At 37.9% G+C, this 15,122-nt stretch overlaps 2 protein-coding genes across 3 annotated transcripts in view; one reads left to right on the top strand and one right to left on the bottom strand.

Moving 5' to 3' along the window:
- The window catches only part of UROC1 (urocanate hydratase 1), a 117,534-nt gene that overhangs the window by 9,793 nt on the left and 92,619 nt on the right, over positions 1-15,122 (top strand). The window contains exon 1 of one of the 2 annotated variants that reach the window (XM_075052653.1): positions 11,654-11,872. The exons of the other annotated variant lie outside the window; for it this stretch is intronic. The gene's annotated coding sequence lies outside the window, so the exon portion shown is untranslated. Of the gene's footprint in view, positions 1-11,653; positions 11,873-15,122 lie in introns of those variants that run through there. 2 annotated transcript variants of the gene reach the window in all.
- The window catches only part of LOC142042582 (netrin-4-like), a 56,355-nt gene continuing 46,395 nt past the window's right edge, over positions 5,163-15,122 (bottom strand). Inside the window, exons 7-10 of the mRNA XM_075052654.1 lie at positions 14,281-14,417; positions 13,201-13,269; positions 11,892-12,062; positions 5,163-9,425 (exon numbers count right to left, since the gene is read on the bottom strand). Coding sequence (XP_074908755.1) covers positions 9,289-9,425; positions 11,892-12,062; positions 13,201-13,269; positions 14,281-14,417 — 514 coding nt within the window. The 3' untranslated portion in view covers positions 5,163-9,288. The remainder of the gene's footprint in view (positions 9,426-11,891; positions 12,063-13,200; positions 13,270-14,280; positions 14,418-15,122) is intronic.

Below are 15,122 nucleotides of genomic sequence, written 5' to 3' on the forward strand. Positions count from 1 at the left end.
TTTTTTACCATTAAAAACTTAAAATAGCAATAAAGATTTGCTTGACAAGGAACTAGGGCTATATGTTGAGACACTGAGCCCAGTCCTTCCTGTTTTCTGGTTTAGTTTTAGAGTACATTTTCTGCCATGGAGTTTGTATTTTGCTACATTAAGAGAAGTAAAATGCAGTCAGACTGACTTACGGATTTTAAGTTCATGACAGCTATGTAGTATAGCTTTCACTTCAGTGAAAGATGAGGAATTAGAAGGTAGATCAACAGTAAATGCATACTGTCACTTCCTTGGACCCCTGAAAGTAAAGAAGGGGAAGCTATTTAGTGTGGACTGCAGCTGATTTTGATGATGTAATTTTAGGGTCAAGTTTTCTTTCTTGACCATTATATATCCCTTGAAAGTATTACTGAATTTACATGGAGATTTCTTTTCCATCTCTATTAGTAGACTTGTTTTAAATTCTAGATGAATGGGGAAAAATAAATTGTCTGGAATTTCTTTTTTTGCTATGTAAACTAATGCAGTTACATCATCTATACATATCTATACATATAACTCCTTGCTTTTTATTATGTTTCCCAGCATTGCTTTGTTTACGTGATTTTTCTCTTATAGTTGCATGCTTCCATTTTAAATCTAAAATCAATTGGCAGTTATTTTAGTATATAATAAAGATGATAAAATGATCCCTGGCAATACATGGCAAGCTTGTGAAATAAGCAGATAAGTTGCATTTTTATCGTCTGGATACAAAACTTAGAGCTGCATATAGCTGTCTCGTTCTAATGTTTCTTATTTTCTGCATAAATAATGTCTTGATTCTCTATCTGCCATCACTAAGCTATTGGTTCTTGGGGGGGGACTAGTAGTTTCAAATGTTTTTGAGAAATCACTTGCATGGAGTAATTTTGTAATGATTTTATGTATGGTGTATCAGGTGCTTTTGTATATCAAGTTAAAAGTAGTAATTGGTGGGGAGAGGGAAAGCTTTCATTATGAAATAATTGTTCTTTATTTAATTCTATGTCTCTTAGTTGATCTCTGTCCTATAAAAACTGATGTGCTGAGTGTGATTAAATATTTATTAGAGTTTAGCTAAAAGGAACTGTTAACAAAGCATGAAGCACTTCTAGATGTAATAGAATATGTTTTTAATACAAATTACTTAGCCCAAACAGTTATGGGCAGATATGATCCCAGCTGGATTTTATCAGTTTAGTTTTTAGAATAAAAAGAGGTTGTTTTAATTGTATTAGTCCTACAGACTTTTATCATTGCTCCTAAAATACTGCCTTGTACGATATTACTATGTAATACTTCCATTTTCCAGTTTTAATCATTCATCTTCAGTTGTTGCATACCCTTGTAATTTTGCAGTTAATGCAGTAGTGAAACAAGCCATACTTTTGAAGGCTGGGTAGGACTGTTATCAAGTGGCTGGAACCCCTGCATGATGCAGGCCACAAATTCATAGATAACTTGTGATAACTTGCTTGTTAGGCTGGGGTTGTTCCTGCAATCAACTTAAGGTTGCCTATAAAACTTGTCTCTTATAGGTGATTGTTTAACATAAAATACAGTTAACTACTGAAAAGTGGTTAAATTTAGATCAAATTGCATTTTCAGAATGTGTTTAAAAGTTGACTCAATTTTTTCTGCTTTTCTCTGCAGTACAGCCTGCCTGCATTTCAAAGACCTAACTAACTGGTGTTCAGTAACTTTCCTAGAGATACGACCTTGCTTCAGATTTGATAATGACCTCTCCCCTCGCCGGGACAGGAATGATGTATGTCTAGAGGGAGATGTTTATCTTGCAGTTTTTTCTAAGGATCATTGGATCTGGGGATCTGGCAGGGCAGTGTTGGAAACAAGATCTATATCCTATGCAGTTCTTAACTGAGAATGTCCTTGTTAAACCTTCCAGTGATGTCTCCTGTTCATCTAAGGCACTTATCTGATCACACGTCAATGAATCTCTTTGAGCAAAGTTGTTACCTAAATAGGTAGAACCTACTTTCTTATTCCTAGGGAAGGGAAAAAGGATATTATATGCTTCTTAGACTCTTGTTTTACTTCTCATTAAAATTCTAGCAGTGTTAGTGTGGGACAGTGTAGAGAAGCTACCAGCAGTTTGTCATTTATTCTTAATCAGCTCTATTCATTGGACGTGACTTAATTTTGTTGAACAGCACCAGCCTGTCTGCAGTTGTTTTTCAACTGCTTTTAACCCCTCTGGAGCTGTTTTGTTAGTGATACTGAGAACTTGAGAGAAGACTCACCCAAGAGAGTAAGAGTGGAGAAGTGCAGCAATGATTATGATATCAATGTTATAATTCTTTCCCACTAATGCAAGATAGTACCTAATAAGGTTCATGGATCAGTGTGAAGTTATTTAAAATGTCAAACTAGGTAATTTGGTGGTGAATTCATAGCTAGAGCATGAGGTTCTCAAGACCTGAAACATTAAGATGTTAGGTTGGGTTTTTTTAGCATTCTTCATTGTAGGCTAGTTCTGACTGCATTAGGGTAAGATGACTAGAATTCTAGTTCAAGACTTACAGATCTGTAGCTGAGCATGGAAGAAGCAGCAGCTTATCTCCCTCTCAAATATTGATGTATCTTGATACTATGAAGGCCAAGAAATAGGTCAAAGACTGCTAAAATACTGAAATATTAGTAAATGCAATGCATAACTGTTTCTACTAAGACACCCTGAGCAGTTCAGATTGCTGCTATTAACATGTTAATAGCATTAGTAAAAGCCCACAGTGGGCTTTGCACCCATCGCTACCAGAAGCACAAGGGTTTATGATTAAAGTACCCTGTGCATTCATCCAGTGGTTCAAGGTGGAACAGTCTTTTCATGCATTTAGATCCACTGGAAGTAGCCCTGTACAGCACACTGAAATGCTTGGAATATTGCTTAATTTTCTGCCATTTGCTAATTTAATTGAAATTATTAAATATTTTGTCCTGCTTGCGGAGAGTGCAGAGTTTGCTGCTTGATAAACAAAAAAAGCTTTTTTATAATTCAAGGAAGATAAACTTGAGGTAGCAAGTTTCACCCAGTGGTGTCAGGAGTGGAATGTATGGCCATGGCTGCCTAATGTAGGGCTGTGATTTTTCTCCTGTCTGTTACTGACTTTACTTTCTTCAAGAATCCTTGGACTTTTCATTTATTTCTTCTTTTTTTGTGTGTGTGTTTCCTCCAGTGAATTCCATGTTCTTAGCATAAAATATTGTCAGCAGCCAGAGCCTGAATGGAGGGGCAATCTCTAAAACAAGGAGAAATGTTTTTGCTGTTGGTGTCTTTGGTTTGGCTTGGTTTGGTTTGTGTTCTTTAGCAAATAGCTTATTACAAATTGGTATTGATATATCTGTGAGCAGACAGCACATGAAGGCCCTGTTATAGCCAAAACAAAGAGCACAGGAAGTTTTGTAGTGACTGCACATTGCAGATTAACCCAGATGCCGCAACAATGATGTGAAGGGTAAGTGGACATAGGATTTGTTGTACCAGATCTGATGACAGGTCTGGTTGATTTGTTTGTTTCCGAATGTGACAGTTCCTTATGTCTCCTAAGAAGGTGAAAGCATCCCCTCATAATGCACTCGTTCACTTCATAGAGTGCTATATGGGAGAGGGGTGTTTCATTTCTACATCTGTGGTTTCTGACCTTTTTCTTACTGTTACAAGAGTGTTGCTGCCTCCACCCTGTTCCTTTTGTTTTGTATTTTGTACCCTTCTCATACACCCCCAAATACTAGTATTGCTTCCTTTTCCCCTACAGCCAGTCACATTTCTCCTTACAGGTAGTGGCTCTGTTCCCTTACCTGGCCCAAGGGGCAGTTTCTTCTTTCTCCTTGCAACATAAAGAATCTAAAGGAATGAACTAGGTTGGATCCAGCTGATTTCATCCAATTTGGCCCTGCATGGAACAAGCAAAGGTTGGCAGGCTTTGATAGTTGGATCCCACGCTTGTTAGCATTACATTTAGCATGTCTGTAAAGCTGCTGATTTAGAATTAGTCCAGTTGATAACCATTATGTTTTTATATTGGAAGTGTGTACAGATGTTATTAATGGGTGTTACCTGCAGAGTTAATGATTGCAATATCCTCAGTGCTTGTGATTTTTCTCATAAAGGCCATATTACAAATTAATTTGAGTTAATATTTTCAGAGCTAGACTCACAATTTTTCAAATGCAGAAGAGCCAAGGGCCTGAGGATCTAGGGTAGCAGAACTTGTACTGTACATTGTCCCATATTGGCCTACGTTACTTGTCATGAAAGCACTACACCTCACATAAAGCTACTATCTAGTACCAATATACAGGGACAGTTTCCTGGATCAAAAGTCTCTTTTAAGACTCAGACCTGTGCATTTGAAAGTGGTACATCATAATGTTTCTCATCACTAAGCTGCAAGACAAAAGAATGATGGCAATATTTATCATGTCATTAATGTGTGAAGAATGAAGACTGGCTCTTGGAGGTACAGTTTTCTGAATAGAAGTACACATGTAAGGTAAGAACTTGTAGAGGACCCCAAAAAGTAAGTGCAACTTAATGTAGAGTTGCAAGGGTAAGTCTCTGTAACACACTGGCTTGATTTATAGTATGGAGACCAACACAAGCTGACTTCTATCTTAGTTCTGAGCACTTATAGGTATGGCGTCTTCCACCTACCTGTCATGCATTTCTATTTTCATACCTTGCATCCCACAAATCAACTGTGTGTGAAGGAGCAGGTTTAGGACTTGTTAAGTATTTTTTTAGACCTTATTAGATCTCAAACTAGTAAAACTTCATGTATATATTATGGGAATTAAGCACCTGCAAGTACCTACATGTAAGATTTTGCAGGAGTGGGTTTTAATCAGTTATTGAATTAACATGCCATTTACATAAATTAACTGTAGTCAGTTTGTGTTTCTAATCTGTACATGTCATACCAAATGTACTTTTTTTTTTGGTGAATTGCTCAGTAGAAAAATAGCATGTATCATGGTTGCCTTATTAGCTAAGTGCTTTTCTTCATTTGCCTGACTGTGCTAACGCTATCGAAGCAAGAACCTGATGTTTGGAATGTTTGTGGTTTATTAACTTAAGAATTAATGTGCATGTGGTTTGAGGATTGCATGGTTTAAAATGTTAAAAATAGATCCCAAACCTCACATCAATATAAGTGTCTGAGTATTTTTAATTGAAGTTTTAGTACAAAAAAAGGAAGTGCTACAACACATAACAACACGCTAACTTTTTGAGGTCTGGGGGACTTGAGGGAGCACATCATGTGAATTATATCAACTCAAAGACAGCTTACATTAAGCAGCATGGAAAAATTATGAGACATGGTAAATGCTACAGAGAAAACTTACTCTTTATAGCAGTGAGCCACTCTCGGAAGAGCAGTGCACAAAGGTTGTGCATAGGTACATTTTCCTTCTTAGTTGATTGCCAAGAGCAGAAGCTGGAGAGCCATTTGTAGCAATACGTTGGTACATTGGAGTTAGGGCTTAGCAATCACAATGGCCATTTAATGAACTACTTTGATGGTTTAAGGGTCCTCATTGCCAGAATGATCATGTATTCATGGATACACGTGCTGCACAGCTGTTACAGAGAGCTACTTTGACCTCCAGCAATCCTGAGTTTGCTGCTATCTGTTAAAAGTTATATGTGTATCTGCTTCAAACTATCACCTGCCCTATTATAAATTTCCCACAGCTTTCCAGGCTTCTTTTCTTATGGGCGAGGCTTTTATTTCATCCTTATGCAGGATTTCCAAGTGGTACATCATTGCTACCGATTGGTATGTGGTTGCTACTGCTTGTGAGACAACATGTCTGGGTGCTGCAGGGTTGTTCACATGGCCATTTTAAAGACAGGTCCTGTTTTAGATGTACTAACACTGTCCAGTCACATTGGGCAAATGCATCCTTTTTTCTGTGTTAGTATTCTTTGTACTACTGTGCCACCTAAGACACCCAGTCACAGAGAGGATCACAAGGTATGTGATATTGTACACAGGCCTATAAAACAATTACTTTTTGTATACTGTACAAATATGGAATACCATACCTTCTATGTTAGTTCTTTTAATCTACTATGTATGACCTTGTTTGTTTGTTCTGAGGAATATGCAACAGCTTCTATTAGGAAGACAGCTGTCATCTTGCACTGTCTCATGCTGTCTTCATTTCAGGTACCAGTACACAAGAAAATACCTGTTCCTTTCCAAAGTCTCTTGGTGATCAATTTAAACTTCCTCATCTCTTCTTTAATCAACAGCTGTTGTAACTTAATCTATGCAGTTCATTTCTATTTAGATACTTATTTTCAGATGGGCTGCCTGGATTGTAGCACTGCAGAACAAAGAGATTGCACATGGTAGCTCTGTGTGAGTTGGAACTTTATTCTTTTATTTTTCTTCTCTGTGAACTCAGAGATACCTGTTTAGTAGAAGTAGTGATACCAATAAAAAGTCAACTTGCAGTGTTGACTCACACTAATGTGCTTTTATTTTTCACTTTCAAATTCCAGACTTATGGGATACCTGCTACTCTGTAGAGTAAAACCATTAAACACGAGCTAGTAGTTGGGACAAAATGTGCAATGTTTCTAACTAATGAAGGGAATGAAGTAGACTTAGCTATACAGGTACCAGCCAGTAAATTAGAGATTCAAAAAGAATGGGAAATTAGAAGGGAGAGAAGAAATCAGCTGAATATTTTGGGGTTCCCCCACTCCACTTGCTTTACACTTTTCTCTAAAGTGTGTGCATATATCACCTACTTTTGAGATGCCTAAAATGTGTGATATATTGAAAATGTGTGATATATTGATGACTATCTTGTTTGCATACAACACTGTTTGCATTTGATAGTCATTAATCACTGTATTATAGTAGGCCCCAAGAGAACACACCAGGGTATCAATATTCTTATTACAAATAGTATTTCTACCAGTAGTAGCTAGAAATGCTTGTAAATGACCATGTTAAAAAATAATTTTCATCCACAGAAAGGAACTATGCAGATGTTTACCCTCCCCACAAAAATCACCCATCTGGCTCAAAAAGTGGAATATGGGAGTTTGTTTTAATATGGTAGTGACAATAAACCAAAATGGAATACGAACATCATTAAATAAGATTGCCTGCAGGTAAAATGGCCTCTGTTGAAGAGCATGTTCCTTAGCTTAGTTCTAAACCTACACTTGATTTTTCATTTATTCTGAGAGGCCCTTTGAGAACAGACTGTAAATTCATGTACACATCTTTATTTTTAGTGATATTTGAAAGCGAACTAGTCAATCATTTTGTTGTGAGACAATTTCTGGAGACATTAAAGAAAGCAGTTGCTATGCTTTTAATTTCTGTAAGCTGACATTTCAAATTAAGCCAAATTCCTTGGTTAAAAAGTGTTTTATTGCATTAATTAAATGGCTTGTTAGAGATGCCACGTTGTTGGATACTGCTTTGGGTAACAACAAATAAATAATGAAGTGAAAGAGGGAAAGCAATGGCAATGGAGGAGGGGAGACTTCCTGAAAAGGGGGGGAGGAAGAAATGTTTAACCGCTGTGGGGAAAAAAGTGGGGCTTTTATTTTGAAAATACCTGCCTGTCATCCATTTCCAAATGAGCTGAGGATTTTTCTGCTATTCAACAATATGAAGTTAAAAGGAAAACAGCAACAAATGGAATGAAAGAAGCTGGTTTTTCAGGTTCCCCGTGATAAAGAGAACAAACTGATGGCCTAAGTTGTAGACTGGGACTTCCATCATTCTGCATTATTATTAGGTTTTTCTAGATACTCCATGTACCAGTCCCAGTGCTAAATGAAGACATCTCCTCTTTCCTGAGCGCATTAAAAAATTATAGACATGGAATAGAACTATGCAAAAGTAGCATGTGTGCATGTGTTTTTCTCTGTAACCCCCTGAAAGACTAGACTTGACTCATTACAATTTCTGCTTTACTTGAAAAGGGAATGTGCTCCAACCAGCTTCATTTGATTGTGAGCCCTTAAACAGGGGACGCAGGTCTTAAACTACAATTTCCTGAAAATATTGTGTTAGGGATTGATTTAAATAGCTACCTCTTAATTACTATAGGGTAGGGTAAAATTGATTGAGAAAGAATGCTTTTGCAGAACAGAACTGTTTTTACCTAGAGTGCAGATGTTTCCACTCCTATACTTATGTGGAGGGAAAAATAATCCTCAGACACAATGGGAAGGAAGCCTAACTTCAATATCTTAACCTGAAGTGTGACCAAGAGAAATTAAGCAGAATGAAAGCGCTAAGTGCAATCAAATGCCAGTGGTCTTGAGCACAGTTTGAATAGCCAGGTTATTCTCACAGGAGCCATAGCTACCTCATTTAATACACAGTCCAGCCACTCCATTTACCTCCTCCTGCTCCTGCCTTATAGCTTTTGTAGTGTTACAATCTCAACACTAGAGCAGCTGCTAGTTCCTCACATGTTTTGGCTTTTTCCTAGCCTTAAGGCTTTTCACTGGTAATCACTGTGAAACCTTTGTGGTGTTACAGACTAATGTACTACAGCAAAGAGCAAAATGACCTTAAAGAGCAAGTGTTGGATTTGGAATCAAGTTTGAGCCAAGGTAGTTTCTGCAGCATACCTCAGCACTAAGCATTGATGATAGCCATGTACATCTATAAAGGACCTTGTCCCAAGATAAGTCACATATTAGTTTGTTTCTGTTCAGCAATGGGATAATACTGGCTTCTAGAAAGCAACCTGTTATATTGGAATAATTGCAGTCCGATGTTAAATCAATCTGAGCTCTTTTAAATAAGTATTATTTGACATGCTTGTTTAGTATTATGCCACTTATAAAGCTGAAAGAAATTGCTGCCTGTTAGTGGTCACTTACAAAGAAAACTACACCCAAGTAATGAATGCATTATGTAAGCAGCTTATGGATATTAATATCAGGCTCTGACCTGAAGTATGGAAATGCTAATCCATATCTTTAGTTTTGCCTTGTAAAATGATTCTCTGGGTGTGTGGAATCAGGCTCAAATTAAGAACTTTGTAACCTGTGTATGATGCACTAGACAATTTTGTATGATAAGGCTGTGCATTTTTGAAAAAAGTAGTCATGTCCCAAGTTTCCTGTCTAAGCACGTGAAAGGAGAAAGGATGGTAAATCTGCTTTCTTCACTTCAGCTAGGAGCATGTTGAATGGAAATGCATGAACTAACAACACCTTTCACTGCAGTGTTACTAAAAGGCAAAGTTCAGCAACTTCCGAAGCAGAAATTATTTGCACCCAGTTCGAAGAATATCTGATACTTGTTTTCCCAAATACGCTTTCCAGGGTTTCACCAGGCTGTTCATGTTCACAAGGAGTTTGTTGGACCTAGAGTCTTCCTGGCCTGCTATAAGATAGTCAGTACCTAGTTTTAAAAAAAAAAAAAAAAGGGGGGGGGGGGAAACTTCAGTCAGTAAATAGAAGAAAAAAACTAAATGTAGAATTTCTCTATTTCATAAGGATCTGGCATGTAGCATCTTAGCCAGCTTCATACAGTTTATGCACGTGCCATCTTATATGTATACATATTTTCATGTGCATATTGTTAGTGTTGACTCCTGGGCACACAGATTCAATATGATCATGCTCAGGAATTAAAACTACAAATTGAGTTAGTTCCAGTGGCCATACCACTGGAATACAAATTTAACACCCCCATGTACAGATGACCAGGTTTGAGTCTGATCTGTTGCTGGGAAGCAACTGCTCATGCTTATAAAGAAAGGAGGGTAAAGGTGGGTGTAAAAGCCCCAAGAAGAGAGAAAAAGTAAGGTTTCCACCATGACTCAGGGCATACTGTGATCTTGGGGAAGGGGTTCCATCAAGCAGTATGCAGAACTACAGTGACTGGAACCTGTCCATAGCTTTAATTTATATCAAGAGGCAACAGTGTAACATCTGCATCTCTAGCATCTGAATGTCCTGTGATATTTTCCTTATACAAATATCTGTGTGGGGATCAGATGTACTCTCATTGTATTTAAGCAATATGTTTTATTCATGTCTGATTAAGGGCTCCCACAGTTTCACAGGGAGCACTGGTAAATAATTAATTATGCACAACTGTGCCACTGGAGTTTAAGTAAAGGGAAACACCTTATTCATTTGGACTACATTAAGCCAAAAAATTTATATGTAAATTCAAGAACTATCCCAAAAAAAGGAGCTCAGGGTCCATATTACACTTCAATGCAAATTCAGATGCAGTGTTCCACTTGATACAGATAATGGAAGACAAAATTTGTTTCTGAGACAGTACAGGTCATTTTGTCATAACAGGAAAAATTCATACCGAGTTTGATTTGACACAGCCTTTCCTAAAACAGCTGTCTCCTGTATGTGGCTAATTTCAACTGAGAACTTGTCTTAAAGGTTAGATTAAACCTTACATTTTAAGTGAAGCATAAGGAATTCCTTTCACTCAGTGGATATGTTTCTAATGTACTCAGAGGAAAAAAAATGGGGTAATTTTTCTATCAGGTGCTGCTTTTAGAATTATGACAAGTTACCATTTTCTGTGGTGAATGGTTGCATAATGATTGCCAGCATATACTGCCGGTCACCCTGATGACAGCTAAAGTCTTTGACTTATTGGGATTTGATCCCAGGACATGGTCCCAAAGACTTGAAACTTCCAGTGATATGAAGAAAAGCTGCGAGCAATCAAGATCTGTCAGATTTAGACACCTAGCATCTACTTGGGCACTTAGGGACATGGTTTAGTGGTGGACTTGGCAGGGTTAGGTTTACAGCTGGACTTGATCTTAAAGGTCTTTTCCAACTTAAATGATTCTATGATTCTACTTGAAAAAATAGAGTCCAGGCTCAAATTTGCAGGATTCTGAGATTTACCTACAGTTTTTAGCTGTTGTTCAAGTAAACATACTTCTCTCTGTAGTCCACTAATTTGTATTGCAGGAGAGGCAGCAGTAGGGAAGACTGAATTGAGGAATGTGTCTGCGCAGCCACTGATAACATTACTCAGCACTAGTATGGGGAGCTTTGCAGCCTACAGTGTGATGTTTCTGCCTGCAGCAGAGCTGGGAAGAAGGTTGATGCTTTGCACTACCCTACTTCACTGCTGCAGGGAGATTCCCATAATTAAAAGTGAAGAAACATCAATCATTCTGATAGAATGTGATTAGTGAGCAAACCTAGAGACCTATCCTAAACTGGTTATAAAAAGAGAGGCTTTATTTACCTAAAAAATGATTTTTCTAATTGTTAAAGATTTTCATGTCTGTCTTGGTTTGAAATTAAATTAATTTGGTTTTATGCTCTCCACCCATGAATGGTTTCTAATATGCTGCAGGTTGTCAGCTTTAGGCTTTGATAGCACAAACCGTTGAATGCACTAGAATTTACAGTAGAAGGAAGACTTACTTTTCATTATTTGAAAACATTACAAAGGCACAGAAGAAGTTAGGTTCCCTCCACTTTCCAAAATTTTCATAATAATGTCTAGTTTTTCCAAAAAGAAGTAAAGCATGATGTGAGAAAAAATCTTTGGAGATAAAAATACAGGGGTTTGTGGGTTTTTTTTCTCACACACACTCTTCTAGTCATAAATATTCTGGAAGATCAAATAAAGTCACTGAAAGTAAAACATTTCCAGGAGGTTTGGGCTTTTTGGTAAAACTTTGTTCTCTGATAAGAAAATGCCTTTTTACTGCAGCTGTGTAGTGACTCCCTCATTGGTGTGGATGAATCAAAGGACTCTGCCCCAGAAAGACTGGTGGGAAGTGTTGAGCAGCCATAGCTAATGTTCATAATGAATTGTCACCACTGTTTACAGAGGAAGGAAAATACCTGGTAAGCATTTTATCCTTACCAGGATTGAGAATGGGACATGTACATCCCCTGTTGGTCCAGGATTCTGGGTAAATGCTTCTGTTGCTCCGAGCAATTTTCACTTTGCCTGATTTCAGGACCTTCTTCACTTTCACAACAACTTCCGCGTGGGTCCCTTTGTCATGAGCTGATAGGATTCTTGCTTTTATCACTGCCAGAAAACATATCAAGATAGGGACCAACAATGAATTTCTAACTGAATTTTGGTTTATGCTGCTAAAATGTAGAACTTTAACACCTTGAAAGAAGACATGAAAAAATACTGCAGTTGTACAGAAAGTGTATTCCAATGCTTGTCTACTTCAGTCATGGTTCTTCTAAATAAATATGGGGAAGAAAAACTAGATTTTTTTTCTATAGAAGTAGTTAAGTGATCCTTTCACCATGTTATTTAGCAACTACTTTTTAATGGGCTGATGTCAAATGGTTGGAAATCATAGGAAAGCACTTGAATGTATACATAGGAAAGGTGGAAAAAACAGATCAGTAGCTAATAGTCTGATTTTAAGTGCACTGATACTAGGCTTTATATTTTGCAGTTTGAAAACTTTTGCTGGCCTCTCAAAAATTTTGTCCTGTGGGAAGGGACTGCCTGCTCTACAGGAAGGAACTCAGGAAGTTTCCCATCAGATTGCAGGCATATCACATGGCTAAAATTCCATGATTGCATAATAAACCAGAAAAAGCATTTTTGTTTTGTGGTCCAACATCTGGTTGTCATGATAAATTTCTGTTCCTTTAATTTAATAGGATCCCATAACTTTTTGGCAGGGTAGTCTCATCTAGATCAGCCCCACAAGCCTGCTTTGTTGTGTCATGACACAAGCACATCAAACCTTTGGATCCCAGAGCTTTCCTTTCTTGCTTCACATGATGGTGTGAACCAGGTGTTCATAAACAACAGTATTAAATACATTCTTGGTAAACAAGCACGGCCATTTGAACCTGCGTAATAGGTCCAAAGCCAATGGCAGTTTAGATGCAAGGTTTTTATCATTTATTCTTGATGCAGAGGCCAACCATTCCACTGAGTTACAATTCTTTCACTCCTGCTGCTTTAGAGGGAAGCTAACTGGGTGGAAGGGAGACACCACGGAGCCTTGCATAAAAAATGCTATTCGGTTCTGATCAGAAGTTGGGACATGTCACTATGCAAAAAAGGCAGAAGAAATCCACCTCTTATTTCATGACTTAGGCAGTCCTGTCACTTTTCATAGCTATCAGCTAATAACATGCATAGTGAGAACGTTGTGAAATTACCATACCTTGAGGGCATGTTACCCACTTACCATAAGCATATTTCATTTGGCAGAAGTCAGTGACACTTCCAAGCACCTTTTCTTTGCACACACACTTCTCTAGCAGGGGAACCACATAACACAAAGGGTTGGAGAAGAGCCGGGACAAGAGAGAGAAAAGAAAAGCAAATGGTACTCGGTTATAAAGTTATATGTATGTAGCCCCCATAATCTGGATAGACCTTAAGAATAAGTTTGAGAGTGAGCTCAGTTATTTGGAAATCTGTTTCTTGTTAGATGACACAATAATTGTTCTGATATCTGATCAGTACTGTCAAGTAAAATGCAGCCCTCGTGGGGTCTTTTGTACAGTTAATAAACTGATACTAATAAAGATATTTGTAAGAATCAGATCCAGGTGTAAATCATGTAAGTAATAATACCCTTGTTTGATCCCATAAGCTAAGAAATGCTGATCCTTGCTGGTATTAAGGTAATATCCTGCTCAGAAAAATCAAGGTATGCAATAGGTGGCACTATTACCTCTGGGTCTTACAAAGCCATTGATGCTCATAAGTGCTGACCTTCATACATGGCAAGCAAAACTGAGAACTAATTAAGTATTAAAGGCTCCACCTCATTCTATAAGCCTACTTATTTTGTAACTTTAGCTGGATACAGTATACTTTACTTTCCTGAGCTGTTGTGCCCTGAGGAGTATCTTAACTCTTAAACTTGCATTCCACCCCAGAGGTAGTGCATTTCAGCAATGGCTGACGCGGTCTTTTTACAAATAGCATTTGAAGTTCTGAACAGCAACTGAATGCTTGAGGAGTTGTGTAAAATCATAAGCGTTATGACTATAATTGTGACAACAAAAGGAGAGTATTTTTTCCACACAATCATATTCATGACTTACCAATTTCTAAAACCAAAGTTTGATAGTACAGTTGGTTTAGAAAATAACAATGTAAGTGTAATGATAACCTATATAGTTCAGATTAGCAGATGTTGCCAGCAGATGGGGGACAAACAAGCTAGAGATGAGTGGGAGAATTTAAGTCAGGGTGGAGAGAAGAAAGAATTGGCACTGAGTGAAGTTACTAAATATTCCCAGACTCTGGGCTGTACCTGGATGCCTCAGTGCAGAAAATCCCTGCTCATGGTCATTCCATTTCCACTCCTCTTCGCTCTCGTTGGTTGGTGTTTGCACAAGGTCAGGGATTCGTCCCCCAATGGGGATGTTGAAGAATGGCTCATTGTCATAGCTGGGGGGACACATAAAACAGAAGACTTGGTTAGGGCATGAGTTGGGTGGGAAGCAGGTATTTGTAGCATGTGGCTCTATCCAGACAGATGAGCTTGCTTTCTTCAGGTTGGGAGTGCAAATAAGAGCAAGACTTCATGCCATATAGACATCACAAGATCTAGGCTTTTATTTAGGCCTTACCACTGCTGACTTAGCATTTTTAAAGTAACTATGTATTGGGCCTTTTTTGCTTTTATTTGTTTTTACTGAATTAAGTAACTCAAAGTTAGTGACCGCTTGTTGATGTCACTAGGAACTGAGTACAACTGCAGGACCCATAAAACTGCAGACATTCAGCAAATCACAGGATTTTTATACTGATTAATGCATGTTTGGAGTACAGATGCCTGCCCTCTAGAAACAAGAGGGAGACGTTGTAATTCCTTTTTACCCTGGGCACAGATGAGAGGCAAGCTCTCCAGATTCTTCCATCTATTTCCAAGGCAAACAGGTGTATTTAAAGATGCTGTATGTATTTCCATGGGGTTGTGGAGTTGCCTATTATTACTGCAAAAAGTCATAATTTCAAGATTGCCTTGGATAATACAATGGACTTACTTAAAAGTGTGCCAGCCACCAAATGGAATCCAAGAAACCTTTTATGATTTACAGCCACCTTTTCAAATGATTGGGCACCCTCCAGCATCCTCCAATTACTGTCATT

Source organism: Buteo buteo, chromosome 21 (assembly GCF_964188355.1).
Source record: "Buteo buteo chromosome 21, bButBut1.hap1.1, whole genome shotgun sequence".
Lineage (NCBI taxonomy): Eukaryota > Metazoa > Chordata > Aves > Accipitriformes > Accipitridae > Buteo > Buteo buteo.